Source organism: Tachysurus vachellii, chromosome 24 (genome assembly GCF_030014155.1).
Source record: "Tachysurus vachellii isolate PV-2020 chromosome 24, HZAU_Pvac_v1, whole genome shotgun sequence".
Lineage (NCBI taxonomy): Eukaryota > Metazoa > Chordata > Actinopteri > Siluriformes > Bagridae > Tachysurus > Tachysurus vachellii.
Window position 1 is genome coordinate 5481941 of NC_083483.1, and position 18515 is coordinate 5500455.

Genomic DNA, 18515 nt, shown 5'->3' on the forward strand with positions numbered 1-18515 from the left:
CTTGTAAATTTAGTTCCACATCAGGATCATTTGACATCTACATTCACAGCATTTGGCAAATGCTCTCATCCAGAGCAAGTGCTTTGAAGTCTCAGTGAATACTCTGGTTCACTAGGTTACAGATTTGGGATATACATGAAACTAAAAAACTTTTGGGAGGAATCAGCATCGTTTTTTTTAATATACACATTAAACAACCAGGGAAATTAGTGCTAGTTTAAATGTTTCAGGAAGAGGCAGGTCTTCACCTGTCGTTTGAAGACTCAGCTGTTTGGACGTCTAGAGGAAGTTTATTCCACCACCTTTGGTGCCAGAACAGAAAATATTCTTGTTTACTTCTTATCCTGAGAGATGGTGGGACCAGTCGTGCAGTGCTGGTAGATCTGAGGTGCAGTGTGAGGAGTGATAAGGGCTTTAAGGTAAGAGGACGCTGGTCCGTTTTTGGCTTTGTAGACAAGCAGCAATGTTTTGAGGCAGTGGAGGGAGCGCAGCAGTGGTGTGGTGTGCAGCTGCATTTCGGATCATTTGCAGAGGACAAATCAGACTTCAGACTGAACAAGTACCTGAGTACCCTGGGGCATGTGGTAGCCTAGTGGTTAAGGTGTTGGGCTACCAATCAGAAGGTTGTGAGTTTGATCCCAAATCCACCAAGATGCCCCTGAGCATGGCCCTTAACCCTCAATTGCTCAGCTGTATAAAAAAACGAGATAATGTAAGTTGTTCTGGATATAAGGGCGTCTGCCAAATGATGTTAATGTAGCTTGTGTGTATAAACATTGCTGAATCCTTCTGATGTAGATAAACCTATGTGAGCACAACACATTAACAACATGGAAGGACATTTCAGGGATTGGAGTTTATTTACACATTGATATGTGAAAATTTTGTGGTCCCCAAAATAGTTTATTCCCAAAACTCAGCTGTGTCAGTGGAAAATCTGACTTTATAACATACAGATGTAGAAGTGTAATGACTTCATAATCACACAATCCAGTTTCACCCAGAAGTGGATGGGTTTCGTTGTGAGTCTGGTTCCTCTGAAGGCTTGTTCCTCATGTCTCAGGGAGTTTTTCTCAGTGTTTCCTCTGACTTGCTCATGAAGCAACTGTTCTTTATCTGGATTTCTGTATGCTTTTTATGGTGTAAATCTTCAGGGGTTTTTTTTCCCCTCAGTACAGAAGAAAACAAAATATCTTTCTGTAGTAATCATTAGCTGTAGCTAGCAGTTTCAGTGATGAGAGATCCGGTGGTAAAGGGCACCAATTCAGAAATTTCCAGAAGTGAGACACTTATGGATGACATTAAAGGGGATGACATTAATGACATCAGTTTGCGTCGCTGTTGGTGAGTAGTGATGAAGTTTAATAGAAAAAAACCTCCACTTCCCTCACTGAAGTCCAGAGTCACACGACATTAAATGTTAGCATTTATTGTATTAAGCTCGACGTCCTGCAGCCTCACAAACATACACAGCTGACAAAATATTCTATCATTAGTAAAAAAAAAATTTATTATATTCTAATTAATTGCTTAGTTGTTTTCTTTGCTTAATACAGGCCAATAATTTAACCCTTCTGATACAGAGCAACATCTTTTACCTTAGTCGAAATATATAGAATAGAATAGAAATGCTATGTATTTGCTATGTGCTATGTAAACACTATGTTAACGCGTGTGGCTTTTTGGTTTGTGTGTGTGTGTAAAAAGTACTAGCATTAGCTAATAACATTAGCAAAAACAAGAAAAGGTCTTTTAATACTGATAAAATATACAGCAAATCACTCATGCATTTCAATCAAAACAGTTACTGTACAGTTCAAATAAAAAGGCACCGTTCAAAATACAAATATAGTCATAATTACATCCAGTAAAAGATCGTTTTTACTCACGGGTAACATTCTAGAAAGCGCAATTCTTGGTTAATGTTTATTGTGTTTATTTATGCAAGTGCTAGTAATGTTCCCTTAGCAAGGCACAAGGAGACGCAGGAAACATCAAGTTAACAATTCTGTAACAACATACCATGCTTTAGCGAGACTCACACTTTTTTAAAACATTTCAAAGTGTGGCACATTTCAGCTCAGATTATGTTTGTGTGCATACTGTATCCACCAGAAGGCAGTAGTGGGAAAAGAACCCAGCAGAGAGGTGGGCTGATACAAATTCACTGATTGACTTGAGCTACAGATTAAGTCTTTTTAGAGGATCGATAGATCCACATTACCGTCCTGCACGGGGGGAAAAATGGTTCTGTGTCCGGATCACCAGTCTCCACTTTCAGGGTACAGGGTCTGTAAATGTATGTGTGTGTGTGTGTGTATGTGTGTGTGTATGTGTGTGTATGTGTGTGTGTGTGTGTGTGTATGTATGTGTGTGTGTGTGTGTTTTTGGAGGAACTATTAAAGCTTCTTACAGCATAAATGACTGCGTGTGTTTGAAGTCCTGAACCTGTGAATGTTAAAAAGTACAACTTAAAATATTCATTTAATCTGAAGATGTGAACATATGAGTAGGATTTTAAACATTTTTCAAACAATTAAAAGAATTTTACACTACAAATATTGACTCGTTCAGATTTCTGTGTGGAATCAAAGAGAATGAGTTACATATTTTTAATGAAAAAAAAAATGACCTTAGTATCAAAATAAATATTTTTTTTATAATATAAATAATTTTTTTTTTATTTTAAGCAAGTTTGTAAGAAAAAGCATGATCTCTATCCTCCACACCAATATACATGCTAAATAGTTGCTAATGAATTTGCAAGTGAGACCATGTTGAGGGGGTAAAAACATTCCGCCATCTAATTTCAGTGAATTGAATTCTTGATTTTTGAACCTTTCCTCTATGTAACTTTTCCTCTTGTTTTATGTAAAAAATAAAACTATAGATACATTTCAGAGCACTTAATACTCACATTCTGTGAAGGAGGTCCATAACCAGCATGAGGGCTAAAGGGGAAAAATACACCACATATATTAAAAACAATACATTTATCAACAGTAGGTAATTGGCAAGAAACTAAAATAATGGCAAATTCCTCCAGAACAATTATTGGTGCTTTTAATAAAAGAGTATTGTCCTAAAAATAAACCACTGTGGCTCTAGACATGAACCTGTTTGTTTCTATCAGCTAAGGTGATTCCACTAGTCTCATTTTTTTAGCTGTCCGTATTTTGGCCGGTGTTTCTGTGCATATCTAACCTCAAGGCTTGTTCTTGGGTTGTTGGTGAATTTATTCAGGTTTATTAAGCTGTGTTTGTTAATGATCATCTTTTACCATCTTTTCATGCGTTTCAGCCGTTAGTGCTCCTATTTCTCCCATTTTTTTATCAGTCACTCTGTCTAACTCACATGTCCTCTGATCTGTTGAGGTTCTGGCTGCTGATGTGAGCCACTCCATGACACTGTTGGATCCAGAATGACCTGCAATAAGGGGTCATGGTGGTAACAGGTCAGAGGTAACAGTTGGGGGCAACAGCACACTGTTCATCATGCTAATCTTTCACAGCCAATGAGTGTGTGGAAATGACTTTGGGAGGAAAAATGAAGAGTGGGATTAGCCAGCTGCATGCAAAATATTCTACTCTACTACAGTCAATGCAGATGGAAAACCAAGCACATTTTATGCTATTTAAGCCATTATTTAAACGGACAGTTAAGTACAGTAAGGTTTAGCCAGTGATGTTCCCCACGTTTTTTAGATGGGTTTTAGATTAAGACTTTAGTTTGGGACGCACGCGTGCACGCACACACACAAAATCTGATTCTCGGTGAGTCAGTATTCTTACCTTCCTCTGTGTCCTTCCATGAAGAGATGAAGCCGCAACAGCAAAAGAAGAAAAAAAAACAGAAAATAGGTTTAAATTTTTTATTTACCTCAATATTCAGCTTGCTAGTACAATCAGGCGTACGACGATTATTCAGACAATTTAATAACAATACAGTTTTGCTATTTTAAATAAATAGGGTGGAAAAGCATTTCCATAAACACTGTGCATGACACTACAAGGTTAGATTCCTTAATACGGGTTTCTGAATTAGAAAAAAGTCAGCTCTGTAGTTAAAGTCCTGGGAAAAAACAAAGAACAAAAAGTACAGTACCCTATGATATTTCTATTTTTTTATTTAAATACAGTTTTCTCACCAACCAAAATTTAGAATCCAGTTAAAAAAAACAATAATTACAGCCTTCCTAATTCCAATCATTAAGAGAATAATTAGTAGCTGCCTGTTAATAATGACACATGATTATTTAATCATTGAGGACTTCTATATAGAAGCAAACCTAAGGTGTGTGTCTTATGTTTGGTGTTCTGGAGCACTCAGGTGTGTTTCTATATCATGCCAAGAAGAAAAGACATCTCCATGAACACAAAGAAGTAACTGTTACTGCTCATCTATCAGGTCAGGGTTATAAGGCCTCCTCCAAACTGTTTGAAATTCAACATTGTCCATTGTTTGTTTACAAATACCTTTAAGAAACTTGACATCTTAAATTTACATACATCTTTATCTCATCTAAGGAACTGAAAGTTAAGGTCCTTGCTCAGGGGCAGAGCAGTGGCAGGTCAGTGGACCTGGGATTTAAACTCATGACCTGAGCTTTAGTCCAACACCTTAACCACTGAGCTACTACAATCCCCATCCTTCTCAGGAGTAGTGATCTTACACGCTAAGAAACACTCAGATATATAAAGAAAAACCCAAAAGCAACATCATGTGACTTAAAAGCCTCTGTGCACACATTTTTATGTTCATGATAGCTAAAACAGAAAAATACTAAGGTTTGAACAAAATGGTGTAGACGTGTGGACATTTTTGGCAAAAACCAAACACAACAAACAATCTCGTACCAACTGTGAAGCGTGGTGTTGGTTTGTTTTGTAGCACCAAACGGTCATATGGATCATAGGTTAATTAGCTAACGTTATGAAGGAAACAACTGCAACAACTTCTTTAAGACAATTAACGATGCAGCCATATGGTCACGGGTAGTAATAATCAGTTTTTGTAAACTTACGGTTAAAGTAGCCTTGTCGGTGAGCATAACAGACCCCAAGAGTGCATAAAGATACAACGAGGCATAAAATTACAATCCCGGCCACGATCCCTGGAACATTTAAATCATCTGAGAGGGTAAAATGAGAAAAGAGATGATTGCAAAATAACTCGTGGAAAAATAAGCTGAAGACTTTGTGGTAAGTAAACAGCAGCGATCATACAGTAAGTGATATGTATTCATTTGCTAGTCGTCACCACATGGAAGCACACACTCACCAATTGCCATGTGATTTCCTACACAGCTCTTTGACTTTCCAACCCCATTGTTGGCCTCACAGTGGTACAGTCCTGCGTCAGCTATTGTAACTTTATGAAATGCCTATTCAAAAGAGAGAACATTAATATGCCAATAACAAACACTTAAGAATTCATACATGTTCACACTGAGGGCTGTTTGGGTTGCTTGTCTACGTGCATGTGTTGGAAATGTTGGGTCAAGTCGACATGTCTGGGTTTATTTAGTGAGATTATTTTGTAACAGAGATTTAACTGGACTTTGAATTATTAAAATGTTTTTATATGTAGGTGACAAAAAAACAATGTAATCATGTACCGGATTCGCATTTACACTGATAAATGATTTGTCTCGTAAATGCAGTGCAAAATGAATGAGCACAGAGGAACGTTACTACTTTATAGTTGCTCTATTGTTCCTATGGATTTGATCAAAATACAAGCATGATGCCATTTTCCTTATCTGTGATGTAAATACAGTGCTATCATTACTAAGACAGAAAGCAATTTTGTCAAGAAAGTAAAACTGGCTGTGATCCCTCTCTCTCTCTCTCTCTCTCTCTCACTCTCTCTCTCTCTCTCTCTCTCTCTCTCTCTCTAGCTAGAATACAATAGCTAGAAACAACGTGAATGTTGGCTTCATGTGTTTTTTTATTTTCCTCATCCTTCTAACTGAACACCTATAAAGGTAATGTTTAAGCATTGGTGTTTAAATACTGTATACATAATATTTGGTCTCACAAGAATGCCTGTCTCCTTGTTGACAGAGTAAGTGGTATTGGCATGGCGCGATGGCAAGACTGGCATCTTGTCTTTGTACCAGGTGTAACTTGCTGGAGGAATACTGTACTGGTCTTTACAGTACAGCTCCACTACAGACCCAGTAAGTGCAGAACTCGGGATCTCACAGGTCGGCGTGTGTGGAGGTACTGATGCAGAGGAAGCAAAGAATTTTGAGTAAAACATATAATCAGCCGTTCCACATTGAACACAAATCTCTAAGTTATTCTAACACAAATCTGTAAGTTTGCAATGTGCAGATAGCAGAGAATAATGGTGAAGGAAATATATAGTGAAAATAAACTGTATAGCCATCACACAAACCTACCCAACACTTTTAGAGTGATATTTGCCTCTCCCAGTTGGACTGAGTCTGTAGAAGCGCTGACCTCACAGCGATATTCTCCAGCATCCTTCAGGGTCACCTTCTGTAATGTTATTGTTGCCCCTTCGATCTTTGCACGTCCCACAAAAGGTCCTGTGGAACAAAAGCGATGATGATCGCACATTTATACACTACAAGGCCAAAAGACACCATCAGAACAATATGTGAGCATTCCCCAAACGTTTGCCACATGATTGTGCTTAATATTCTAAAACACTTTATATTAAGGAACCCAAACTTGTTCCATCATAACATGCCTGTCCAAAAAGACATAGTTGCCAAGGTTGGAGTGGAAAATCTCAAGTGTCCTGACTTCAACCTCAGTGAACATCTTGTGTATAAACTGAACAACTGAATGACTTCTCAGCCAGCATCAGTGCCTAATGCTCTTGTGGTGGAAGCAATATGGAATTAATAAAGTCCATCCATCCATTCATTTACTCATCCATCCATCCACCCACCCATCCATCCATCCATCCACCCATACATTCCTCCATCCATCCACCCATCCATCCATCCACCCATACATCTATCCATCCACCCACCCATACATCTATCCATCCACACACCCACCCATCCATCCACCCACCCACCCACCGAACCACCCATCCATCCACCGACCCACCCATCCATCCATCCATCCATCCATCCATCCATCCATAAATCCATGAACCCAACCCATCCATCCATCCACCCATCCATCCGTCCATCCATCCATCCATCCATAAATCCATGAACCCAACCCATCCATCCATCCACCCATCCATCCGTCCGTCCATCCATGTATCCTAACAACCACATTCCTGTTACAGCAGCCAAAGGAGACACACTCCATAATAAAGTGCATGATTTGGTTAAGAGATGTTCTGCATATGAGAGCAATGGTCAGATGTTTATAGTGTATGTCACAATGGAAAATAAAATGTACATATGATTTATTTTTCAGATTATTTTCTCTAATTCAATCTATCCTAAAGGTAATTGGGCCTTATGGCTCTCTTGGATGCACTGGGTCAGTAAACAATAATGTTCTAGATAAAAGTAGGGCACTCACCTGTGAAGTTGTTATCAAAGTACACAAAGGACGTGCCCGTTTCCTTTCTCTTCCACTCGATGCGAGGATTCTGATCTTTCTCTGTCTTAAACTCACAAGAAAGCCTGGCCTCTACAAAGGAAAGAGAGAATATGAGAAGAAATATAGAATTATATCAATAATTGATCTGATTGAGATGTGCGTTACGTCGTCTCTCGTTTCTCACCAAACTTCACTCACCTGAGTATTCCTCTACTTTTACTACGGGGCTGGAGGTGGTGACTGTGACAGGAACAACAGGAACATCTAATATCGAGACAATAGATTTGTTCACATATAAATAGAAGTTCTTTCTTTTCCCAGTACATGTAGTCTGGTACATGTAGTTTCTTTTGGCACACAAGTTAACTGATGACGTTCAGTGTTCAGTCTATCCACAGTGTCACAAACTGAAATAAATAGCTTTTTACATTTACATTTACAGCATTTGGCAGACGCCCTTATCCAGAGCGATGTACATAAGTGCTTAAATCTCTAACATTGAATACATTAATGCTGGCTCACTAAGTTACATACTTAAGATACCATGAGTTTAAAACATTTGTTCAAAGTTACAATGAAAGTGTCAAAGGTGTTTTTTTTTTTTTTTTAATGCAAAAGATAAGGAAAGAAGTGCTAGTTGAAGTGTTTCCTGAATAAGTAGGTCTTCAACCGCCGCTTGAGTCCTGACTACATCAGACTTGTGGCAAAAAAATTATTTATTTGTTTATACTGATTGAAATTGTCCAATAAGTCAATTTCTATAATGCCTGTGATATGAAATGCTGTACTGGTAAAAAGGGTTGATAGTTTGTACTTGTACAGAGAAACAATTATAATAATGATCTTTAAAGGTTTCCTCAGAAGGAGAAGCTACAATGTAGACTCACGTTTATCTCATTTATACAGCAGCGCAACTAAGGGCCTTGCTCAGGGGCCCAGCAATGGCAGCTAGATGGCCCTGGGATTCAATCTCACAATCAGTAGGCCAACACCTTAACCATTTTATAGTTGCTTGAATACTACATTATGGCTACTTAATAACTCTAATGTTGTAGAACATTAGCACACGTTAAAATCAAACATATACCACGAGTCTAATGTTTAGTTTTTCAATGCAGAATTGTGGATAGAAAAAAACTGCATCAAAGAACGATATTCCAAATGAGAGCAGTAAATACACCATATTTTTCCCCAATTCTCAAGAAATAATACAACGATCCTGTATGAAATTTGGTTTCTTCCCCCAAATGGAAGTTATATTTATCCACACAATGTTGTCTAGTAAATGAGCTACCAAAAATATATCCAGATTGGACATAAATAGCTGCCATACAAACACGCACGCTACGATGAAAAAGCAGCGACCAGGTTGGCTTTCCTGAAAGTGAGACCATGGCTGACTTCCATTCAGGAACAGGAAACAGGTGCAGCCCTTCCTCCCTGCTGATTGGATTAGGCATCACAACCATTGTTCATCATCCTGTTTCTACGCATAGGTCATGCGTCACATCATCACGCCACCATTCGCCATTCGCTTGCAATTCTTCAGTATATTCTCATTCACTATTGTCTCGAAATGAATGATTCTTGTTACAAAATACAACACTTTGGTTTCGTTGGAAGTTCTAAATACATTTAAGTATTCAAATCTATATTCAGTAGGAGAATGAGGCTACACAATCTTCAAAAATAACTTGTACCGGCTAGTAATATTTTCTAATTGAGCTGAAATGGTTCCACATCCTAAAAAACAAACATAAAGTGGACACTTTAAATAAAAGATGCAGTAAAAGCTTTGTGAAGCACCACATGAGACTGCACTGTGAAACATACGCCCGTGTTAATGATCATAGTCTTTCTTTGTCCCCTGAAGCTTCATATCCGACTGCACACTCTTTTACTACTTATAGTAAAAAAAAAAAAGTACTAGAAATATGTTCCTGACTCTTTGTGTAAATAAGAATAAAAGAAAGACTCCTGCAGGTGAGTCTGGGTTACGTAAGAAAACAATACAGATGCAGATATGTGGCTGAGCTGAATGTCACACTTAATATAAAACACTGTGTTAGAGTCACACAGTCACTCTAATTAATCCTAGAGGACAAGTGCCTTGTTTACGGACATTGGAAATCTAATCAAAAGCGAAAATGAAAAGATAAACAGAATCACTGATTGTTGGTTTCCTGACTCATAGAGGAGCTTCCCGGTCTGTAAGTGCTCCCTGTTGGCTTCTGGTTATCACCAGTTAACCTTCAGGTGGTGTTTCCTGACCCTGTTTTCAGTATCACTTCCTTTTCAGTTATGCCAAATCGACATAAATTAACTTCTCACTTTTGGAAGGGATTTCTTGCAGTAAATATGAAGGCAAGAATACAAAGGCACAAACTCTCACAACAACAGAACTGTACCATCAAGGAGAGCTTCAGTATCAATACACAGCATGTCATTCACACAGGAAAGTGTAATGAGTAAATATTGCATCAAATCTAAATGTTCAACTGTAGGTCAAATAAAACCTAATATAATATTAAATTGTAAATATACACAAATTCAATCTATAATTTAATATATTTGTATTGCGCTTTTAACAGCGGACATTATCGAAAAGCAGCTTTAGAGGAATAAATATATTTATAGCTAATGAGCGAGTCACAGGAAACGGTTTTAGGGAGTTAGAAAAATGTTATGAAGAGGAAACCTTGAGAGGAACCAGACTCCGAAAGGAACATGTCCTCATCCGGGGACACCAGATAGTGATTTATAAATATTTTTTTAAATTGTGTAACCAGGAGTGTCCATCTGTTCATATAAGTTCTGTTTAAAATCATTTTGTATTCTAATATGTACACAAAGTATTAAAAGTATTTCCTGAGAAGTGAGAGAAGTGTCCTACTGTTTATTATTAATATCTCTTTCCACTGCTTTATGGGCTTTCAGAAATCTTGGCCATCATCAAAGTACAATAAAAAGAACGGTCGATTCAGATCGACGTGAGAGGGCACTTATTATTAAAAACAGGTGTAACGGTTTGGGATAATGTTATATATGCAAAGCAAATGACAGATTTGATTTTGTTCACATGCTTGTTCAAGTATGTCACGGTTATTTTGTGGAAACAGAGGAATTTTGTGAGGAAAAGTTTATTTAGCATGTTTGTAAGGAGCCCACGGTGTCAGCCCTTTGTTACAGACAGTAAACATTTCGCCATGGAATCAATAAAGTGTCCTAACTTTAATTACTGTGTGAGTCTTCCACTAGCAGCATATGTCCAGTTTACAGACAACAAAAAACTTATGTCTGGATAAGGATATCTGTGTAGTTACTACTCCAAGATACAGTTAAAAAAACACAATTGTCCTGCGCATTTGTCTTCACTCTGGACTGATTTTACGAGTTTACTCCACATTACTCCTTCATTCCTAAAACAGAAGCTATCAAAACTGTTTGGAGGCAAAGTTTATGTCAGACATGGCCTTGCAGCAGGCATCTTATCATTTCACTTTCCGTCTGAACTCCATTGTAACAACCTGGCCGGAACATCGAGCGATACTCAGAGGAGGAAAGCAAGAAATAGAGAAGGATTTTGTACAAGGCAATCAGGTGGCTGGTGGCCTTTTAACACACTTCGGACACTTTGACAAAAGAAGGAGATAAGAAGAAGCTGTTCACACTTCCTCTTAACATTCCTGATGAAACTGTAACAGCCAGCACACACAAAGCACTCCAAGCAATTTAAAGCTGTAACACTACATAAAGAGAAAAATAACTATTCAATTTAATTATATAAATCAAGCGTCTTGGCGCCTTAGTGGTCGGCAAGGCTGCCTCACATCTCCAGGGTTGGGGCTTGATTCCTGTCTATGCAATCTGTGGATTTAGCATGTTCTCCACATGCCTTGTTGGTTTCTATTCCCATCCCCAATCAAAAGACATGCTTTGTAAGCTGATTGCCATCTCTAAATTGTGTGATTGTAACCGGCATCCTGTTGAGTTTGTACTACCTTTGCCCTGAGTCTCCTGGGATAGACTTCAGGTTCCCTGCAACCCAATAAAATCAGTGGTGTAGATAATGGATGGATCATTTGGATGGATCATCTATTCATCTTTAATAATCATGTTATCTTGGTCAGGCTCACACTTCAGCCAATTCCACACAGAAAATTAAGAGAAGGATCTATCGAGTTAGAACCTGTGAGATAGCAACATACCGCCATGTAACCCTAAATAATATGTCATATATGTGTCTTTGTGACAAAATCTGTTAAATATATCTATACTATTGTCCCCCTAGGTCTGAAATACCACAATATGCTTATTACTGCTGGTCCATTGTTACTCAGAGGCATCATTTCATGGCAAATTATAAATGTTCTCATGTAAGTCACTTGGCAAGTGGTTAGAAAGAACGACAGAGAAAGAAAACAAAGGTTCTCTGTGTGCATGTAATTCTGCACTTGTCAGAGGGAACAGCTGGCTCAGACGGGTGGCTCTGGTACAGATAGCCCCACCTTTGCACACACACACACACACACACACAGAGCTAATAGTTCACCCTTAGTTAAGAGTTTACACAGCTAATAGTTTAATCTTTGTTACGCACTTCTGAGGAGCAGAATCAGAAGCACACTCTTGTGTAATTATTCTCTACATCTTCCATCCATCCATTTATTTTCTGAGCTGTTTAATCTACACAGGGACACAGGGAGTATGAACTCAGGACACACGGTGGACTTTTATACTTTTGTATTCATTTTACAGAACAGAGAAAATAGAAATATTTCTAAAATATTTTGCAAGCATCATAAACATCACGGTTGAGCTCGTTAAGCTTAATAATTACATAACCACACATAAAGTACAGATTATCAGATCAGATGGACTCATCAGTCTTTTACACGTTAAGTGTTTTACTGTGAAACCTCCCGTGGATTATAAATGAAGACTCGACTTGTTCTACAAAAACACACAAATATGGACACCATCACTATTGTCTGATTACACCGTGCTGTGCTTCATCTGGTACTACAAATGTGAAATAAAATATGTGTGTAGGTCTTTATTACCAACAAGTGCTAAGGTAGTGATAAGTTCTCAGTTTGATGCCTTTGCTGAATTAACAGCACCATAAATTTCTGTTTTGTTTGTTTATTTATTTATTTCAGTTAAAAAAGCAGTCTGTGTAAATCCCTCATGCAATCAATGTGAATGATCCCTCACATGGAAAATTCAACGTACAAACAACGATTAGCCTTTGACTATTCAAATACTGATGTGCTATTCATTTTTCCTCCTATTTAGTAATATGCACTGTACAACAAGCATGTCGTAAATGCACACTATGTTTGTTGTACAATGCCTATTATTAAAAAGGAGGGTAAATGAATAGCACATCAGTAAGTGAAGGCTGATCAGTAACACAAGGCTGATCCCTAACAGAACAGATGAATATGTGTAGAATGCAGCCTTGTGTGTTGTTTGTGTATTACTGTCAGCATTGTATTAGCACTTTGTGCACACTAATCTAAATAACAGTCAGTCGGGATGATAGTCACATATTTAGATAAGTTTGTTTGTTTATTTATTTATTATTGAATTCTTCTTATTCTTATTATTTCTAATTTATATCAAATTATTCTGCTACAAAATTTCATCCCAGCCCTGAAGAGCTGAATGTAAAAACCCCCATTCATAAAAGAAATTCTCTAGAATAGAAAACAAAAAAAAAAACAGTATTTTCACACACAACATTTTTAGTATTTATATAGTTTCATACTGATTTAAACTCATATGAATATGTCAAATGCTTTATAAGAGAAAAACAGCCACATCCTAAGTAGCCTACAAGTTAATTCCATTAAAAGCCTTAAGAAGAGCAGGTGGGTGAAAAATCAGTCTACTTACTCTGTAGTAACAGCAGCAAAAATACTGGCAAGGAAACAGGATTCTTCATTTTATCCTGATTATGGAGTTTGTCTCGTTATCCTCTGGGAGCTTAGTATGATAACGAGAGTCCGGCGCTGTCTGAGAGTTTATAATGTTCTCCTTTCTCTAAGCAGGTGTGTGTGTGTGTGTGTGTGTGTGTGTGTGTGTGTGGTTGGGTGTGTGTGTGTGTGTGTGTGTGTGTGTGTGTGTGTGTGTGTGTGTGTGTGGTTGGGTGTGTGTGTGTGTGTGTGTGTGTGTGTGTGTGTGTGTGCCAGACAAGACCTTTTAATCCGAGGCACGACTTTCTCCTGTCTTGTATCCCATTACTCTCTAAGACATAGAGTATGGTACGCCAAAAGGGTCTATACACCGAAAAGACACTGTGTAATAAATGACATGTTATCTGGATCAATCTTTTACATCATAACTGATATAATATGAAATAATCATGTGCACGGTGTGCTGATCTTAATTATTGTAGATGTACCATACGAGTACAGGGAATTGTTTTTGTTCTTTTACTTTTTCTTCCATTTTTGTCTTCCACAAGTGCCATTCACTAAGGAAGGAAGTGGTGAGGGCAGGAGAGAGAGTATTGAACATCATTCTGAACTTTCCATGAAACATTTTCTCTGTAAATGTTTTCTTTAATACATGAGACTCCTGACGTAACCTCACTTTATTACAGTGATTCCATTAAAATAGCTGGAAATCTACTTTATTTAACAGGTCATTAAGTGTTGTGTCTGTGTGTGTCAGGGGTGGGGGTGTAATGTTATACATCATATCTTAACACCTATATGTGAATCTTCTTCAAACACTTGCTGCAAAGTACAAAGCACGAAGTATGAATTTTTTAATGACATTGTATGCTGTAGTTTTTCCTTCAATGGGACTAAGAGGCCCAAACACTGTTCCAGGATGACAATTCCCCTGTGCACAAAGCAATCTCCATCAAGACATTGTGTGTTAAGGATAGAGTGGAAGAACTCAAATGTCATGCCCTGACCTTAAACCCCATTGAACACCTTTGGTATGAACTGAGACCTCTTTACCTGACATCAGTGCCTTAACTCACTAAAGCCCTATTCAGACGGGATTAGTATTACCTGAGGTCATTTTTCCGGACCTTTTTACAGAAGGTAAAAGTCGCCGTAATCTTTACTGACATTGTCCGTAATGATTACCGAGATGGCACATTCGGACGGGACTAAAATCACCGAGAAGCTCTGGTAATAATTACTTTACCCCCACGCAAAACTAATCCCGTCCGAATAGGGCTTAAGGTTCTTGTAGCTGAATAAATGGGGAACACAAATCCCCACATACACATCCAAAAGTTTTGTGTAAATCCTTTCCAGAAGAGTGGAGTTTATTATGACACGACACATGTGGGACTAAATCTGGAATGTGATGTTCAAAAATCCCATATTGCTATGATGCTCAGGCATCTACATACACTATATCGTCTGCCTTTACATGAACTTTAATGACATCCTGTTTTTAATCTGTAGGGTTTATTATGGAGTTATGGAAACTCTTCTGGGAAGGCTTTACACAAGGTTTAGAGCGTTTCTACCATTCCTCTAGACTGGTGTGCAATCATGTTGGAACATCCACAAACTGTTCCCACGAAGTTGGGAGCCTGAAATCTTAGTGTCTTAATATACTGAAGCATTAAGAGTTCCTTTGACTGGAACTAAGGGGCGATGCCACACCATAACCCTCCCCAACCAAACTTTACACTTGGCACAATGCAGTCAGGCAAGTATCATTCTCCTGGCAACTGCCAAACCCAGACTCGTCCATCAGATTTCCAGACAGAGAAGTGTGATTCATCACTTCAGAGAACATGTTTCCACTGCTCTAGAGTCCAATGGTGGCATGATTCACACCACTGCATCCAATGCTTTGCATTGCACTTGGTGTGTAAGGCTTGTATGCAGCTGCTTGGCCATGGAAACCCATTCCATGAAGCTCTCTTTGGACTGTTCTTGAGCTAATCAGAAGGCCATACAAAGTTTGGAGGTCTGTAGCTATTGACTCTGCAGAAAGTTGGTGACTTCTGTGCACGATGCACTTCATCATGCGTTTACCCCGCTCTGTGATTTTACGTGGCCTTACAGTTGCTGCTGTTCCCAATCGCTTTCACTCTGTTATAATAGCACTCACAGTTTACTGTGGAATAGTTATTAGCAACCTATCATGGTACCACGCTTTAATTTACTGAGTTCCTGAGAGCAACCCATTCTTTCACAAATGTTTGTAGAAGCAGTCTGCATGCCTAGGTGCTTGATGTTATACACCTGTGGCCATGGAAGTGATTGGAACACCTGAATTCAATGAATACATTGTAATGTCTCTATAGGTTTGTAGGCATTCATTCATTCATTCATTCATTTTCTACCGCTTTTATCCAAACTTCTCGGGTCACGGGGAGCCTGTGCCTCTCTCAGGCGTCATCGGGCATCAAGGCAGGATAGCACCCTGGACGGAGTGCCAACCCATCACAGGGCACACACACACACTCTCATTCACTCACGCAATCACACACTACGGACAATTTTCCAGAGATGCCAATCAACCTACCATGCATGTCTTTGGACCAGGGGAGGAAACCGGAGTACCTGGAGGAAACCCCCGAGGCACGGGGAAAACATGCAAACTCCACACACACAAGGTGGAGGCGGGAATCGAACCCCAACCCTGGAGGTGTGAGGCGAACGTGCTAACCACTAAGCCAACGTGCCCCCCGGTTTGTATGCATGTGAATTAAAATACAAACATATTAGACCTGCATCTCATGGTAGCTCACTGAGTAGCATTGGGTGGAATCCTAAGCTTGTTGTCAAAAAAATACAGTCTTGACTTGATTGGCTATGTGAAATTGCTCCAAGTGAATGAGTGTGTTAATGTCCATGCAAGGTGTCCTGGACTGACCTCCAATCTGGAGTGAGTTCTCCTGCCATGCGTTCAGTGTTTCTGCGATGTTCTCCAGATCCAACACAACCTCCACACAATACAACAGTGAATGAAGTTGAATGAATGAATGTTTTTTACCTGGATGCTTCACATATAACACAGCCTTTGAATAATGTTGGCGAGTCCTCTTTTTTTAAATTTTGTAAGCCAAACTGAAAGCATGTGCAATGTTGACGAGACAAACAATGTTGTGAAAGTGGTTACACTTTTTATCCTAGAAGAAACAAGATATTTCAACCCTTAGGTTAGCACTAATATATCTCAACTGATCAAGAAAATTTTCATCAGATACCACCACACACACACAAGTGTAATTACAAATGATCATAATGCAAATGATCAGTGTTATGTTAGCGCTGCCAGCTGCATTAATTTAGCCAAGTGGATTATGTGTTTGCTTAGGATTTGATGAAATCAATATTAGACCTTGTCTAATATTAAATTGTTTATCTGTTCATTTTGGCAATACAAAGAAATCTTTTGCTTAATATTTGTTAGGTATTTGGTAGAAAGATTAATGCTAAGAATGTGTTGGCATCATGAAGGCATTAACACTGTTGGTCTTTATGGGCTGTGGGTCAAATATCTCCATTGGCTCGACATCATGCAGCAGGCGGTGTGTTTTTCTTCAGAGCAGGGCCAAAGTATCCCTTTACACACTTGCTTGTGGTCTAAAGTTTGAGTAAAGACAACAGCTGGGTCACCCGACCTCAAAAGCTTCGATTCAACATGTAATGTTGCAAAACTCTGGAGGAAATTCACTTTTAAATCAGAAAAACTCAGAAGTTATTCAGGCAATAACTTCACAAGCAGTCGAAGACAAATAATCACACATGACAGTGTTGTGATACCATTTAATATTAGCAGATGTTTAGATTGTAAATTGTAGAAATGGTCTTAAGTCTTAAGTGCTGATGACTCTTCAGAGTTAGTGTTAAATTCAAACTTGTGTAACTTTACACCACTAATAGCACAATACAAATGATAACAAATTAGAAAAAAAATAAATAACTAGGGATAAACTTACACACAAGCTGTAATGAGTTTTTCTAAGCTTTAGTAAATAAGCTATATTGTTTTAAATGTGAGATGGATTGAAATAATTGTGGAATCGCAACTTGTCAACCGCACAGGCATTTAAATCCCGCCACCTGTCCCCACGCGACAGATGCACCAGTTGCTGAAGGGCTGACAGTCACACAACAAGGCCTTTGTCTCAGTTCAGCCAAAATGCTGACCACTGACTTTGCCTGCACGAACACACACTCTCACTAACACACACATCTCCAGATGACCAGACAAGGCCAGACATGCATTACAGTAACACACCCCAATGACACACAAACACACTCCACAAAAGGAGACATTCCTCTAGAGCTTTAAACCCTAACAGATGCAGTGCTGGGTTATGTCATGTGATCTCACTGGCCATTTTTGACCAATTAACTGGGCAACAGATAACACGTTTACAGGTTTGTAAAGTCACTCCAGCTCTTTTTAAGCTAAATTCTGTCCACTGCGTCCTTATTGTATGTGATTACCTCATGCTGTACTGAGAAATGGTCAGAAAAAATTCACTTATAATGCAAAGTGCATTTGCTGAACTGTCAATAAACCTAGATGTTATAAAGATTATCTTCATGACATATTTAGTCCAAATCCATAAATTAAGCTTTAAATAATTCATTGTTTAAATTATATCTCAGCATAAATATTCTGAGAAAGTTTAGGCACCTTGTACTGTACTGTTCTCTATTAACATTTCGTATTTAATTAGCTATAAACTGTAAATAATGTGTTCTGTTCAAGCAAATCATTGTTTACGTCCTTAAATGATTATTATTATTAGCAGCAGTGAAGAGAATGCAGGCATGGCTTCTATTTTTCCTTGATTTAAGTTGTTTTGATCACTTTCGGTGTTTAAATACTGCTACATTCTAATTTCTAAGCATATTTTCACCATTTATTTCTTACATGATAGGTTTATATTTATATATATCCTGTATTATGAGAATTGCCCAGTCTACGTATTTCTGATTGATGCTAACTATACAATGGACAAAGCCTTGATGG

At 38.4% G+C, this 18515-nt stretch overlaps 1 protein-coding gene across 1 annotated transcript; it reads right to left on the minus strand.

The window, feature by feature from the left end:
• Positions 1-1728: 1728 nt before the first annotated feature.
• Positions 1729-13670, minus strand: jam2a (junctional adhesion molecule 2a). The gene is made up of 11 exons (XM_060860888.1): positions 13440-13670; positions 7737-7802; positions 7518-7628; positions 6407-6556; positions 6040-6227; positions 5281-5383; positions 5024-5131; positions 3792-3804; positions 3355-3426; positions 2918-2951; positions 1729-2448 (listed from the first exon to the last, which is right to left on the minus strand). Exons 1-11 carry the CDS (start codon positions 13486-13488, stop codon positions 2410-2412), a joined length of 933 nt encoding a protein of 310 aa, XP_060716871.1. The 5' UTR covers positions 13489-13670; the 3' UTR covers positions 1729-2409.
• Between the last annotated feature and the right edge of the window lie 4845 nt (positions 13671-18515).